The sequence below is a fragment of the Lotus japonicus genome, chromosome 5 (assembly GCF_012489685.1).
Source record: "Lotus japonicus ecotype B-129 chromosome 5, LjGifu_v1.2".
Taxonomy (NCBI): Eukaryota; Viridiplantae; Streptophyta; class Magnoliopsida; order Fabales; family Fabaceae; genus Lotus; species Lotus japonicus.
This window is the reverse complement of record NC_080045.1, coordinates 61,927,711-61,942,816: the sequence shown is the minus strand read 5'-3', so window position 1 is coordinate 61,942,816 and position 15,106 is coordinate 61,927,711. Positions and strand designations below refer to the sequence as shown.

Here is a 15,106-nt window from a genome sequence, read left to right as displayed (position 1 = left end):
CCAATGCTGGATTGCCAAGAAACCAATGGTTCGGGCCAGCGCCTCCAAGGCCAAAACCATACCCTAAGTGGCAGAAAATCGACTTAGGCCAGGGATCCTCTTACATCAACAATTCCCGTGTGTCACGAAGCTACTCCTATGGCTCTGGGAACTACTATGCTCCTGAACAAATGACCAGGACTCAGTTCAGGCGTTTTTTGAGGAAAAGGAAAGCTGAGAGGGAAAGAGGTGGCAAGTTCCGTTCACTATGGGACATAAAGCCAGAAGACAACTCTCGCAATGAACCTAGTGTGGCGTCGATTATCAACCAGCTGGACCACGCCATCAAACAAGGAACAACCGTACCACCAAATCCAGCTAAGGAAAAAGGGAAGGATGTTGTCGAAGATGAGGATGAAGACATGCTCGAAGATTTCGACGACAGTGATGGAGAAGAGCTTAACATCATCTGCATCGTGTCCATCCTACCTGCAGAATTCGATAGAATCTCAGAGGTCACTGAAAGCGAGGAAGACTACTATGTCGACGACGAACCAGATGACAATCCTTTGTGTTATTATGTGATGCAGAGAGGATCTGTCGAAGATGAAAGAGCTATCTTCCAAAGGCCAACCGAGCAAATGAAGAGCCATTTGAAACCGCTATTTGTTTGGGCCAGAGTCGAGGAGAAGGGTGTTAACAAAGTCCTTGTCGACGGGGGAGCTGCAATCAACCTCATGCCCGGATTTATGCTCAAGAAGTTAGGTAAAACTGAAGCGGATCTAATCTCACATGACATGGTGCTTTCTGATTATGAAGGAAAGACAGGTTCTTCCCTAGGGGCAATTATGTTGAACATAACCGTAGGAACAGTAGCCCGTTCCACATTGTTCATTGTGGTCCCTTCAAAGGCCAATTACAATTTGCTGCTGGGAAGAGAATGAATTCATGGCGTGGGGGCAGTGCCTTCGACCTTACACCAACGTATATCCATTTGGAAAGCTGATGGAGTTGTCGAAAATGTACAAGCAGATCAAAGCTACTATTTAGCAGAAACAAGCTACGTTGGTAAGAAGAATTTCGAGAAGAGTTTAGCCACAATTGCTCCTTTAGACACAGTGGCTAGCCAATACTTCAACCCCTACTCAGAGTACTCAGTAACGTTGGATCCCATCCGGGGCCTAAACCTCAATGAAGCATGCAAACCTGATGCCATGAGTGGATGGCACAGTGATGAAGAGAAAGATGCCATTGTTGGGTGGCAAGCCAATGATAAAGATGATTAATTCGAGCATGGCTCGAATTTCGGCTTACGCAGCCGAAAACAAAATAAGAACGGCCTTGGAGGCCGAGAGGATGGCCAAAGAAATGGCTATAGATGAAGCTAGTGTCTCAATCCTGCCCGTCGAATTGACACCCCAGGAGGAGGCAACAACAAATAAGGATGACACGTGCATAGAAGAAAACGAGCAGAGTGCCGAGGAATGCGGATTCGAGGACCTTTGCAATCTGAGGCTAGATAGCATCTATGATGACGGCCCATTGGGCTTCGAGAAGCCAGTGGTCGATGTTTCCAAGAAAATGGAAGCGCAAGACCCTTTAGAAGAAGTGGACCTGGGTGATGGCTTAGAAAAGAGGCCAACGTACATCAGTGCTCTCATTGACCCGGAGCTAAAAGACAGGATGGTGAAATTACTCAAGGAATTCAAAGACTGTTTCGCTTGGGATTACGATGAAATGCCTGGCCTCAGTCGAGAAGTGGTGGAATTGAAGTTACCCATCAAAGAAGACAAGAAACCAGTCAAGCAATTGCCCAGGAGGTTCCATCCAGATGTGTTGGTGAAAATCAAGGAAGAAATCGAAAGACTCCTCAGGTGTAAATTTATCAGAACAGCTCGATATGTGGACTGGTTAGCCAACGTGGTTCCAGTAATCAAGAAGAATGGAAAGATGAGAGTTTGCATAGATTTCCGAGATCTTAACGCTGCCACTCCAAAAGACGAGTATCACATGCCTATTGCTGAGATGATGGTGGATTCAGCTGCTGGTCACGAATACTTAAGCTTGTTGGATGGTTACTCAGGCTACAACCAAATCTTCATAGCAGAAGAGGACGTGTCGAAAACAGCTTTTCGATGTCCTGGTGCCTTGGGGACATACGAGTAGGTGGTCATGCCATTTGGGTTGAAAAACGCTGGCGCGACCTACCAAAGGGTAATGAATACCATTTTTCATGATTTTTTAGAAACCTTCATGCAGGTTTATATTGATGACATTGTGGTGAAATCCCCATCAAGGGATGACCATTTGTTGCATCTAAGGAAATCCTTTGAGAGGATGAGAAAATATGGCTTGAAGATGAATCCCCTTAAATGTGCCTTTGGTGTTATTGCAGGTGATTTTTTGGGTTTTGTGGTGCATAAAAAGGGCATCGAGATCAACAAGAACAAAGCTAAAGCCATTCTCGACACTAGTCCACCAACCAGCAAGAAACAATTGCAATCACTATTGGGAAAGATTAACTTCCTAAGGAGATTCATTGCTAACCTCAGTGAGAAGACCAAGTCATTTTCCCCACTTCTTCGACTTAAAAAGGAAGATGCGTTCCGCTGGGAAGCAGAGCATCAAAAAGCGTTCGATGAACTCAAAGCGTACTTGTCTAGCCCACCTATAATGGCACCACCTATAAGAGGAAAGCCAATGAAGTTGTACATCTCTGCCACGGATGGAACCATCGGAAGCATGTTGGCTCAAGAAGATGAAGTGATGAAGTCTGGAAGAAGAAGTTGCAGGTTGGAGGAAAGAGTAAAGCTTGAACAAGGAATACCAAAAGGGTATTTATAAACGGAAGGGAAAACGGAACCCAAGCCGCATTGAGCAGCAATTTACAAAAATTTGGGGTCCAAGCGATTATTTTATTAGTTAATTCATGTCACCTCTCAGCTTTTTGGCATAGGTGAAATCATGGCCCTAAAAAGGCTATAACTGTCAGCTAGTGGAGAAGTCATCAGACGTTATGGCTGCCGATTGGACTTGAAGATCGAATGGTCGAGAGCACAAAGCATTTGAATCGTTGGAATCGAACGGCTGCGATATAAAAAAAAAAAATGCTTGGTGTCTTTGAGCTAAAGCAGTCGACAACCAACATTTTTGGGGGGCAATTGTTAAGCCAAAATTACAAGTACTACAATTCTCGACACCATGGTGCAAAAGTGGTTTCTCGACAGAAAGGGTTGGGCGAAGCCGGCAACTCAGCACACGATGTCCCTCAAAGACAAGTTAGTAAAAGCCATAACTCGACACACTCAGAAGATGAAGAAATCTCGATCATCTTAATGGAAGAGGAAGTTACCGAATAACAAGCAACTACAAGCACGTGCGTACACCCACGATGCCACGAATAGCAACGGTTGCCCACGACTCAGAACCATCCACGTGGCAATAGAGTCACGTGCGCGAAGACCATCGGCTAAACGTGGGGTATGGCGCCAAAATTCGAAACCCACGAAGCCATCGTGCATCCAAGGAAAACCGCCAAGAACATGGGCAGAAAGAACAATATAAATAGAGGAAGCAGCAGCAGAAGAAGGGGTTCCCAACTAAAAACTCTGAAAATTCACCAAAAGCTCTAAACGTCCGCATCAATGAGACTTCGAGAGCAGAACGTGATGATGGAGGTGTATGTTGCAGAACCAACGCTTTAGTTTCCCTGCATTTCAGTTTGTTGATTTCCAGTTCTTGTGTGTAGCTTGTTTTGTCGAAATTTGCTTTCATGCTATTTTAGTTTGCTTGACTGTTTTGTAATCGACTCATATTCAATAAAGTCCAGTTTCGTTTGAGTTGTTTATTGTTGTCGAGAATACACTCGTTCACACACTACACTTTGGCAAAGCGTTTTCTCAAAAGGACCCCGAATCTAAACTTCCTTTAGTCGAACTAAGAGGATATTTGTTTACCAAAAATCGTGTAAACAATAGGATTGGATTTGTATGTCAGTTTTCTGTTTTAACCTGGTTGAAATTCTATTATAACCTTGTTGAAATTATTATTTTGCTAGCTTGATAATTGCTGTCCAGTGCTAGACCAAAGGATGCTAAGCTGCTGGCCTCATATTGAAGCCAACTTTCAATTCTTCCGTTTTCAATTTAGGTCCTTCAATGCTTATGTCTCCCGGCAGCTGAGTCTGACAGAACTCATGTTATTCTCAAGCTTTCATGTAAAATTGCAGGCAGGGGAAAGCTAACAAATATCAGCATCATTTTCATTTATATTGTACTAGAATTATGTTGGACGTAATGACTACAATAATGTAAAGTCCATTGTCCTACCTTAGGCTTTATAGTGCATAAAAGCCATTAACGATATCTAATGAATTTGAATATTCCACTCCCACCTGTTGTTGATGTTGAAGATGAAATGTTGGGGATGAGATAGACATTGAAGTCCCATGTATTTTTTTATTATATCAATTGTTATGATTTGTAAATAACACGTTCAAAAAAAATTGTAAATAACAAAATCAACTAATTAGATTTTTCACATAAGAGCCTAAAACAAAAATATGAAGAATATCTAGTTACGTTAAGTATCTCGTAATTTTGTACTAATCTGTAAAATCACGAGGTAGAAATATTTTCAATGATTTATCAGAAGACTCGATATTTGATAGAAAATGTGTAGAGGTGATTTTTTTTATGTAAAGTACTAATTTCAAATAAATTAAACTGCAAATGCAAATACATCCACTAAAATAGTTGTTCTGATAATGAATTTAAGACATGTGCCCCCTATTACCTCTCTCTTAACAAGAACAACACTCAAAAAGTCAAAGAATAAAATTTAGCTGTTAATGTCCTGCAAAACATGCGCAGACCCCTACAATGTGATTGATCACTAAATAAAATCATGATGAAAAGAATTTGGAAGCTCTGAATTCAGAGTTGGACAATCTCTACAGATATGAGAAGCTCTTAAAAAGAACTACAATGAAAAAGACGGTCGAAGTGGCCAAATATTAAACAATGTCATCTTTGTTGGGGACCAAAATATGATTTTTGCGGGTTAAATTTTTAAAATATTGTAGCAGCTTGCACCTTTTAAAAAGAGTACACATGATCAAATTAAGTGACTCCATACTAAGACAAATAAAAATCAAAAGTTCAAAAAAACATGCTTTTCTTCAACCTGGAATTTTATTTTTCTCTTCTGATGTTCCTTAATAAGAAAGTTGGCCTGTTTACACCCCATGACTATTATTTCATATACCACTGATAAGCTTCTTGTATACAACAAGATATATAAGAAGAAAAAAACAAGGGCATAATTTAACCCATTGATGAACAAAGAAACAAACTAGGGCAAAAATTTAAGCCATAATGAACAAAGAAACAAACAAGGGCAAAAAATACAAAAGGTAAATTATAAAACGAATATGCTCGTAACACACAACAATAATATTTTACAAAGGAAGAGAGGATTTTCAGGTAAATTGTCCCAGGGTCAGCCACAACTGAAGAGTTTTGAACTGTCAGAAATCAGGAAGTGAATGCACAAGAAAGAACAAATACTAATAAAATGTAGGCTTAATTCCACTTTGGGCCCCTGATGTTTCAGAAATGAGCTATCGGGCCCCCCGTGTTTAAACGTAGCGGTCAGGCACCCCAACGTTTCAAAAACGTGCGATCCAGCCCCTTCTGTTAAGCTCCGTTAGTTGACCAAACGGAGGCCCTTTCATTAATTGACGTGGATTTTCTCTAACCGCAGCTTTGTCTTCCTCTGATGACCATCAATGGTGAACAACACTGGCACAATTCAAGGCAAGGACTTAGGAGAGATGAACAAGACTAAAATTAGGGTTTGAAAAGGGGAAATCAGAAATTGGAAGAAAGGTTGATTCCTTACCATGAATTGATCATCAATTCGAACAGAGAAGAGAAAGAGCTATCCAACGCAGGTTCTAGCCGGAGAAGACGGTGGTTGGCGGCGGCTGGCGGTGGAGGGCGGCGGAACGACAAATTTCTTGGGGGGTTTTGTTGCGGACAGTGAGAGGAGTACGGTGGTGGTGGTGGTTTCTCCAACAGCTAAGCGGTTTGCTGGAGATCGGGATTTGAAGGTGGCTGAAATTAGGGTTTGGTTTCTCCTCTATTTCTCTGTTGTTTCTCATCATGTTGGTGATGATGATGCTCGCGGGACTGAAGGAGGTGGCGGCGTCATCGTGGCTGCTGGCGGTGGTGGCTAGCTTGGGTGATGCCAGGGTGGTTTGCACATGGAAGGAGAAGAAGAGAAAGATCAGGACAGGAACGGTGGTGATGGTGTAGCCTCTGGAAGGAGAGTGACCAGGCGGTGGTGGTTGTCATCAGGAGGAGAAGAAGGTGTTGGTAGTGCTGCAAACTTAGGGAAAATAATCAGAAGAAGAAGAAGAAAATGGGTCTTGGAGAGGAAGAGAGAAAGAGTCGAGAGGTTGAGGGAGAGCATGAGTGAGTGAACGCGTGAGGGAGAGAGAGAGAGAAGAGGGGCAAATTAAAAAGGAAACTCATGATCAAAACTCATATATTTTGTTCAGTATGTTCAAATTAAGAAATAGGATAAAAATTGAAACATAAACCCTAATTTCAAACCAGGAACAAAAATCCAAACTTTCACAAAGAAGAAATAGATTATGAAAAGAGAAAAGGGGAAAAGAAGAAGCTTGGAAATGATCGAAATTGATAAATTGAACAAACATTAAACCCTAATTTCATACAGAGAATAAAAAATCTGAACTTGACAAAGAGAGATCAATACACGAAAATAGGTTGTGAAGAGAGAACAAGTTACCTCAATCGAACCTTTGAACAGAGAAAAATCGGAGCTTTGAACAGGGGAAAATCTTCTGCAATCTTTGGAGCTTCAACTCAGTTTCTTCAACCTTTTTATCCGCATAAAAATTCGGAAAAATAGCCGTTGGGTTATTTCGGAAAAAAATATAAAATCTGGGATAATATTTATTTTAATAATTTGTTAGATTCTAACTAAATATAATTGGAAAAAATATAAACATATCAGAAATAAATCTCTTATCATAGTTCATCAAATAAAAAAAATATTAAACTTATGTATACCTTTAAAAATTAACAATAAAAAAATATTAATTGATACTGCCTTAGAAAAAAAGGCATTATTCTTCGATTGAAAAAACCTTATGTAGACTTGAAGAGAAAGAGGAAAAGGAAAAAGGCAAGGTTGCAAATTGTGCCCAACTCATGTATATATGAATCTACTGATGACATTTTTGCATCTAGATCAAATGATAAATGAAGTATCAATTGATCTAAAGGAGAAAATATCACCACACATTCATGGTCTTCGGATAATCGTGGAGCTATGGATCCTAAGGACAGTGAGAGTGAGGGTTGGTTGAGACATATCTAACAAAGGAAGAAGAGGGCTGAAATTTGGGAGAGAAGAGGGAGTTGAGAGAGAAAGAGAGAGAAAGCCTTCGCAGCAACAAGTAGAAGAAGAGAGCATTTAAAACTGACTACAAGTCATATAAATAAATACTAGTTGGGAGGAAAAGCTCTACTTTGGATTTCAATCGATTCAAACGGCACCTTTATATATGACTTCAGTAGTAGTAGTAGTAAGTTGTAATTTAAAAAAAAAAAACTAGTATACTCCCTCCGTTCTTAAATAACTGACACTTTAAGGTTTCTACACACTTATTAAGAAATGCAATTATTCTATTAAAATTACTCATTGTGTTCCAATATTACCCTTTATCTCATCTGCTCATAAATTTTCTCATCATTTTACACCATTAAATGAGACTTACTTGGTTACTGCACTCATTTAGTGTATTCATTTTCATACTCCTATATCCAATGTGATTTATGAAGATAAACCTTCGTACTCCATATTCTCTTTTCACATCTGTGTTCATTAAAAAAATTATGCTAACCCATTTACTCATGTCTTTTGGTTGCTCCATATTTCATGTTTTCAATATAAAAAAACCGTTGAACTCTTTACCTCCATACATTTGGATGTTAAAAAAATTCTAGCTCTAGGAGTAGTTTAAATTAAAATGTGTTTACCTCCATAATTTTCAATTGCTTCCCACCATAATTTTTGAAACATAATTTGTGGCTCTATTTATATAATTTGGTTTAAATATTGGAATGGATACACACGAGTCTTTTTGCCCTTTCTTTTGCCATCTGAAGTAGTAATTGTTGACATTGGAATTGGTTCAAGTAATTTACTCTACTATTATGGGAACCATCAACAATTCATTCTTGGATAATTGTGTGGGTAATTAAGAAGAGTTTTAATTGAAGGGTAAAATAGGTAAAAATAAATAAATGCACTCTTGAACTTTGTAAAGTATCAGTTATTTAGGAACAAAAATTTAGCCAAAATTATACCAGTTATTTAGGAACGGAGGGAGTAAGTTGTAGTATAATAACTCCGCCAGATTGTTTGAGTTGAGTCTAGGATAAAAGAAATTCACACCCCCACCTATTTGAAATCTGGACTAAAAGAGAGATAAATATTAAATATAACATATAGTTTAATAAAAAAATGTGGAAAATAAAAGTGTGTGATATATTAATTAGTAAAACTCAATGGAACAAGTGTTACGTTGGGTCAAAGTACTTGCTACTTGCACAATCTTACATGTTCCACAGACATAGCTAGGTACTAGCTTCAAGGAAAACAACAATGTAAATAAATAAATAAGAGTAAATTACACCCACCCCTCTCAAGGTTTGTTAGAATTACATTCCACCTCATTCTTGTCTAAAATCTACACCCCACCCCATTTTATATAGATGCAAATTTAGTGACGAAAAATATTCTTCATTAATAATTAGTTATTATTTAAATTGTTAATCAATTATTTCAAAAAATATTTTCAATATAATCCAATAAATTTAAAAATGAAAACATCACAGTCCTCCTCATTCTCTCAATCGCGGTCTTCCTCCATAAATTCAAAATGCAAATTCTGCAATAGCACACCCGACCGGTTTACAAACCATATCTCGAACATAGGGAAACATGCTTGTGTTTTCATATTTGGTAATAATTCAATTTTAATCAAAATAATTTCTTTATACCTCAAATTTTGAAAATTGGATTGTAGACCCAAAAAGCAAGACAAATGGGTGAAGAAAATAGAGAAACAAAATTAAGAAATATGAAGTGGATCGGAGGTTATTAGAACCCAACGATGCGGTGGAGCACCTTTTTTAACAAAATCCAACGACATCTTAAACCAACAGAGCGTTCGCTTGCAACTTAAAGGGGGTGAAGTTCACAAGAAGTAGTTGAACATATAGCTTTGGGAATGTGCGATTCATGTTCTGTGGTTCAGGTCGCAACAAAACTTTGATGCATGGTGGTGCCATGGGGTTTCACATTCTGGGACAGTGACCGTCGTGTTAAAGGGAGCAAAGGCTTGGTGGTGACCGTTTGTGGTGAGAAATATGATTTGGAGACAGATGGGACGTGGACTTAACAGACAGAGTGGATTGTTTTTTTAAATTTAATTCAGTAAAATTATTTTCATAAATTAATGTATGATAGTGTATATGCATTAAACTTATTTAAATTTTAACTAATTAGTAATTATTTTTTATTAGTGACGAATTTGTTTTCGTCACTAAATTTTGCCTTTATAAAAAATGGGGTGGAGTGTAGATTTAAAAAAAGAATGGGGTGGAGTGTCATTCTGGCAAACCTTGAGGGGGGTGAGTGTATTTTACTCAATAAATAAATTTAATAGCAATAAATAATGAATCCATGTCCACAGACCACGTACACTTGCATTAGAATTTAGAAGCACATACGGTGCATTTGTTGAACCGCCCCACTGACCAATCATATATTTAAAGATTTAAAAAAATACTCCAAAGTCCCAAGTCCCAACAAGTTTAAGTTTAGTTTCCCACCCCCACTCACGGTTTACTATGAAACGTATACTACTTTTAAATATGTGAACAGTTTAAGCCCCCTCTCCCTCTCGTTCATAGGGTCTATAATTAAATTCAGGCCTATATTAAATGACCCCAGTGACTTGTCTTGTTCTTTCACTTCACTTCTCAGTCACCGTCGGTTTACTAAGCTCAACAAGTGTAAAGGCTTTGGGGAATGGAAATTAAGGCAGAGCAATTATGTGGTTGGTAATAACATAGCACTAAACATCATTTAGGAATTCTGAAGTGAATCATTCTGCATCTATTTCAGAGTCTTCATCTGACCTACATGGAGTGTCGTAACTCAAATATTTTGTTTCCTCCACAGGGATCATTGACATCATGAAGTTATTAACCTCTTTAACACTTTCAAGTGTAGGAGCAAGGAGTGCTCTTTGTTCAAAATATGCATGGTTTTCCAAATTATCAACAACATTGGGATATGCAAAATTGACTAACTCAAGTAAAGGATTATCAGACTCCCTTACCAACAAATCAGAGGGAATTTCTATAATAAAATCATCCTCATCGATTGGGATAACCGTGCCATGGCCCACTTGAAGAAGCCAATCTGCAAATTCTTTGATTTCCAAGGATAAAGAAGAGGACCCAGTTTGTTGTAATCTCATGTTGGTAGTTAACTTCATTACTTTACAATGCTTCCATAGGTATGATGAATTCACATAAGAAAAAATGATGTCTGATCTACTTCCTTTTAAAACTACTGGAAGAATCTGTTTGAAGTCCTCACCCAAACAACTATCTTTCCTCCAAAGGGTTTATCGTGGCCAAAAGTTGCTTGGGTCTTCATAATGTCATTCAAAGTTATGTCTAGAGCTTCAAAACAGTGTTTGTTAAGCATAGAGGCTTCATCTCAAATGATAAGACTTGCTTTTTGAAGCATCTCAGCTTTAGAGGAATAATCTGTCTGATTATACTATTGCCCAAACCCCGTATAATACAAAGATACAAAATATAAAAAAACATATAGAATATTAAATGAATTGTTATTAAATTTTCCTTGGATAAAACGAAAAAATGAGAAGGGACATACATGAGAGATTTTTAATTGAATATATTGGTTTCAAAAAAAATATATATATGACCATTTGTTTGAAGATTATTGAGATGGATGGCACAAAGGGCCTCCCTAACGATATTAGAGTAAAGAGAGTATTTAATTAGTTCTATAGTAAAACTTTTTTTATTATTTACCTTTGTCAGAATCTGGATGTTTTTTAAAAGGGGAATAATTAATGTAAGAACTCAAAACTCCCAAAGATATACTAAAGTAATTTGGTTTATTTGATGGAACTAATATATGATGAAATTTATGGAAAGAACCATTTTTTTTATGCATCATCTATCTATCTATAATTTATATAAAAGCAGAGTTTCTGCAGCCTTGAGGGCAAATAAGTCGTTCAACAATTCAATGCGCAATAATCTAATTTTTGGCATGAACATTTTAGTAAAAGTACACATTATTTCCAACAGATGAAATTACAGCCGTCAGATCATTTCCAATTTCTTGAGTTCTTGCATTTCAGTCGTTTCTGATTTCTAGCGACACATTCTCTTCTGGCTTACGTTCCAGCCGTTTCAAGTGACAATTTATTGAGAGAAAATTAGGGGTTTGAACGTTATCTTATATTTAATTGATCTAGACATGTAGTTCACCCACTGACAATTTTCATTCAGTACCTCCTATCTGATGCGAGAGAGAGGACAGATTAATTTTACATTCTCATTTCTTCTCCTGATGTATTTATGTTTCCTATCTGCCTATCGGTTTCCAGAAGCTTTGCCCCAGGATCTATTAGCTTTGCTCCAAGCGGTGGTGGGTTGAGGGTTTTGATTTCGAACAGTGTGCGGCGGAAGACCATCCAGAACATCAAGGAGACACGGGTAAGGGAGGAGGATGAGATTTATGTAATGCTCAAGTTCAGTATTTTCCCCAGCGAGACTGCACAGAAGCTTCTCTTTCATGGTATCATCATTTACTTATGTTTCTTTGTTGTCGGGTTATTTCGATCTTGATGTTGAACTCTTCTGTTCATTTTTTAGCCACCAGTCCTGAAGATACTATGAAGCAGTGTAAGTAAGTCTTTGTTCCAAGTTAAGTATTTTCCACAGCTACGTGTTACTGAGAAGAGATGAGAGCAATTGTACAAATAGCTATGTACTCGGAAGCAAGAGGTACAACACCAAAACCTTTCAACATTATTCTGCTGCCATATTTTTTGCATGATTCAATCAATGTTTCTTTTAATCATGCTTCAGCTTTTTTGCTTTCTTCTACTGATGGCTTGACATATTTCTACCTGATAGCTACCTCTATTATGTGTTAAAATTATCTTTGTGCCAGATTCACTAATTAGAAAAAAGACTGAAAGACCAATTTGAGGTCTGAAGCATGTTGGCTCTTGGATACAGACCAAGGTTAGTACTAAAGCAGAATTTTTTATTTTTTCTCCAGTTATGTGCAAATTCTTATGAAACTAATTTACTTCAACAGGTTATTATTTTATATATTGAGTGTTATATGTCTTCTGCAATGGAAAAAAATAATCAGAGGAGGAGGATGATACACCAGAAATTCAATATTATAAAGAAGAGAAGCACCTATTTGAGAAAGGTAGATTACAGCTAGGACTGTTGCGGCTCTAAAATTTATAAAATTCCCCTAAAGTCATTTTGGTACTTTACTTTCTGCTAAAATTTGAATGGCATTTTGTGCTATTATCTTTTGGCTCTCCTACTAAGTTTTATATATTAAATAACGTGTTCAAAAAATATATATATTTCTTTTTTGGAACACTTAAATTAACTCATTTAAAGTTGGAGGGTCATCCTTGCAGAAATCAGGAGAATTGAATATTCTACATGGAAACATCTTCTAAGAGTGCAGAGAACATTCTTCTCTATGAAATAGGTATGTTCTGAATGTCTTTAAAATACTTTGTCTGAAATGTAGTTGTATTAAACCAATCAAATTCAAGATTTTGGAATATATAGCATACAAATTGGATCCATGTGTATATGTCCTAATTTGATATTAATAGGTACTTGGATGTTGTTTGGAACGAACCAGGAAAACGTCCCACCTTGATCGGAGGTATAATTCATGCCCTCTCTCATTTATAATTAACTACATGTTTCTGCATTATTTGTGTGTTATAGCACTGCTCAATTGAGGGGATTCCTGATAGAAACATGGATATGGTTGATAATCAGGATACTTTGCATACCACTACTAAAGTTACACATGCTTATTTAACACACTGAGGTACTTTAAGAGACCAATTTATGATGGAAATCGTATTGCAGAATCCATGGGACAACTTTCTTAATCATAAAAATGGAGGATAACATGGTGGAGGTTTCATTTTTTTTTGAGAAATTGGAGATCTTCTATGTGAGGCTCAAGTGTCATCTTAAACATAGACAAAAGGTGAATTCCAGGTCTTAATTTTTGTAGTATTTTAGAACAAATAGAGATGTTTTGGTTTGGAACTCTTACCAGTAGAATTGTTCCACATTGCTTCATATAAATTGTTTTTACGGGTATATATTATGAAGAGGCGATTCAGAGTTCTATTCATACGCAATATTTGAGACCAGAAGGATTACCTGCAGTGGTGGTTAATCAAATTAGGATTCTTTCAAGCTCAAAGAAGACAAGTAACTGGATATAGGTTTCAGTTAAAAAACAAAATTAGTCCTATTTTCCTTCCTTTTTTAATTCGTTTTGTGCACCACAAAAACATACAAAGTTAATTGTACTTTTAGTCCCTCAACAATACCATGTGTAATTTTGGTTTCCCTTATATTTTTTAGCAGATTTAGTCCCTAAATTTTTTTAAAATTGTCAGGATTAGAATTTTGATTAACTATTGATCTACCAACTACGCAGGTTCAACTATATGGCTATATCAGAATGTCACCCTTTTCTTTTAATCATTTTGAGGTCCTGAACCCTCCAATTTTCACCCTTTTTTCTCCATCTTGAATACAATGTACTAACTTAATTTCCTTAGCTTATTTTCCTTTCCATTGTGTTAACAGGTGAAGTGCTTCTTATTGTCCTCTTCCGCTCCGGTAAGTCCTCAATTTTTTTCTTCATGTATTTCCACTTCGACATCTGACGACTGAGCTTCTTTCAGTTTCATGTTTTGATTTCGGCCTATTGTTTTCTCACTCATGCTTCCTTTCAATTTGTGCTTCTATTGTCCTCTCTTGGTAAAATCATCTTTTAATTTCATTTTTTGTGACTTTTCAGTTCGACCCTTTGTTTTTTCAAGCAAAATGTTTGTATTTATCATACACAATTACACATATTCTGATTGTAGTTACAGTCGTTACATTTCTCCCTTTTTTTCATTTTATATATGGTGTACTGATTACTCTAAATTTTCTCTTTATGTTAACAGGTGAAGTGCTTCGTGGTCCTCTTCCGCTAGTGGGAAGAATTCTTAATTATTTGTCTTCTTCATGTATTTTCACTTCGACATCTGAAAGCTTTTGTTGCATGTTTTGATTTAGGTGTTTTTTGAAGAATTTTCGCCCGAAAGTTTTTGGATTTTGATTTTAAAACCGCTTTATTGTTGTGAAAATGGAACATCGTTTAGTGTGTAGTTGATGTATAGAAGTTGAATATTCATTTACACTCATATTTCTCTTCCATCTCATTTCCACACATTTCTCTTCCTAGATCTCTCTTCTATTCTTATCATATCATCTATCATATCTCTCATTTCTTCTTTATCCCACAAGGTGGAGGTGAATATTTCATTTGTGAACAAAACATTTTTGACAGAAACGGGAAAGAATAATTTGATGATTCTTCTTCTAAGTGTTGCACAGTGCACACCGTGAAATGGAATAAATATGAATTAAAATGTGTTCCCTTCCTGTAGCTCTGTAATAATGTAATTTTTTTTATCTTTGTTCTCTTCCTTCAACATCTTTAGACACATCACTAGGTAGCCATTATAGCTCACGTAAATTTAATCTATAGAGCCTTTGTTCTTCAGAATATCCACATTAATTGGAGTGTGGATATTATATTTAGGTACTGCATTTTGAATTTTGAAGTTCTCATCTTGGTTCTATCATTCTACATTTCCACGCATAGAAAATGTCTATATGTAAATGCAAACTCTTACGGT

The 15,106-nt window shown here is 36.9% G+C and overlaps 1 protein-coding gene and 1 long non-coding RNA gene across 2 annotated transcripts; both read right to left on the bottom strand.

Annotated features, from left to right (window-relative positions):
* Positions 1-5,375: 5,375 nt before the first annotated feature.
* On the bottom strand, positions 5,376-7,522 carry LOC130721340 (uncharacterized). Its single transcript, XR_009013410.1, has 2 exons — positions 5,881-7,522; positions 5,376-5,780 (listed from the first exon to the last, which is right to left on the bottom strand). It is a non-coding gene; the product is annotated as an uncharacterized LOC130721340 (long non-coding RNA).
* Positions 7,523-10,186: 2,664 nt separating this feature from the next.
* On the bottom strand, positions 10,187-10,564 carry LOC130719943 (uncharacterized). Its single transcript, XM_057570534.1, has one exon. The coding sequence runs from the start codon at positions 10,562-10,564 to the stop codon at positions 10,187-10,189; it is 378 nt and encodes a 125-aa protein (XP_057426517.1).
* Between the last annotated feature and the right edge of the window lie 4,542 nt (positions 10,565-15,106).

Excerpts from the sequence above, each read along its gene's own strand:
- LOC130719943 (XM_057570534.1), bottom strand. The coding sequence starts at position 10,564 with ATGAGATTACAACAAACTGGGTCCTCTTCTTTATCCTTGGAAATCAAA.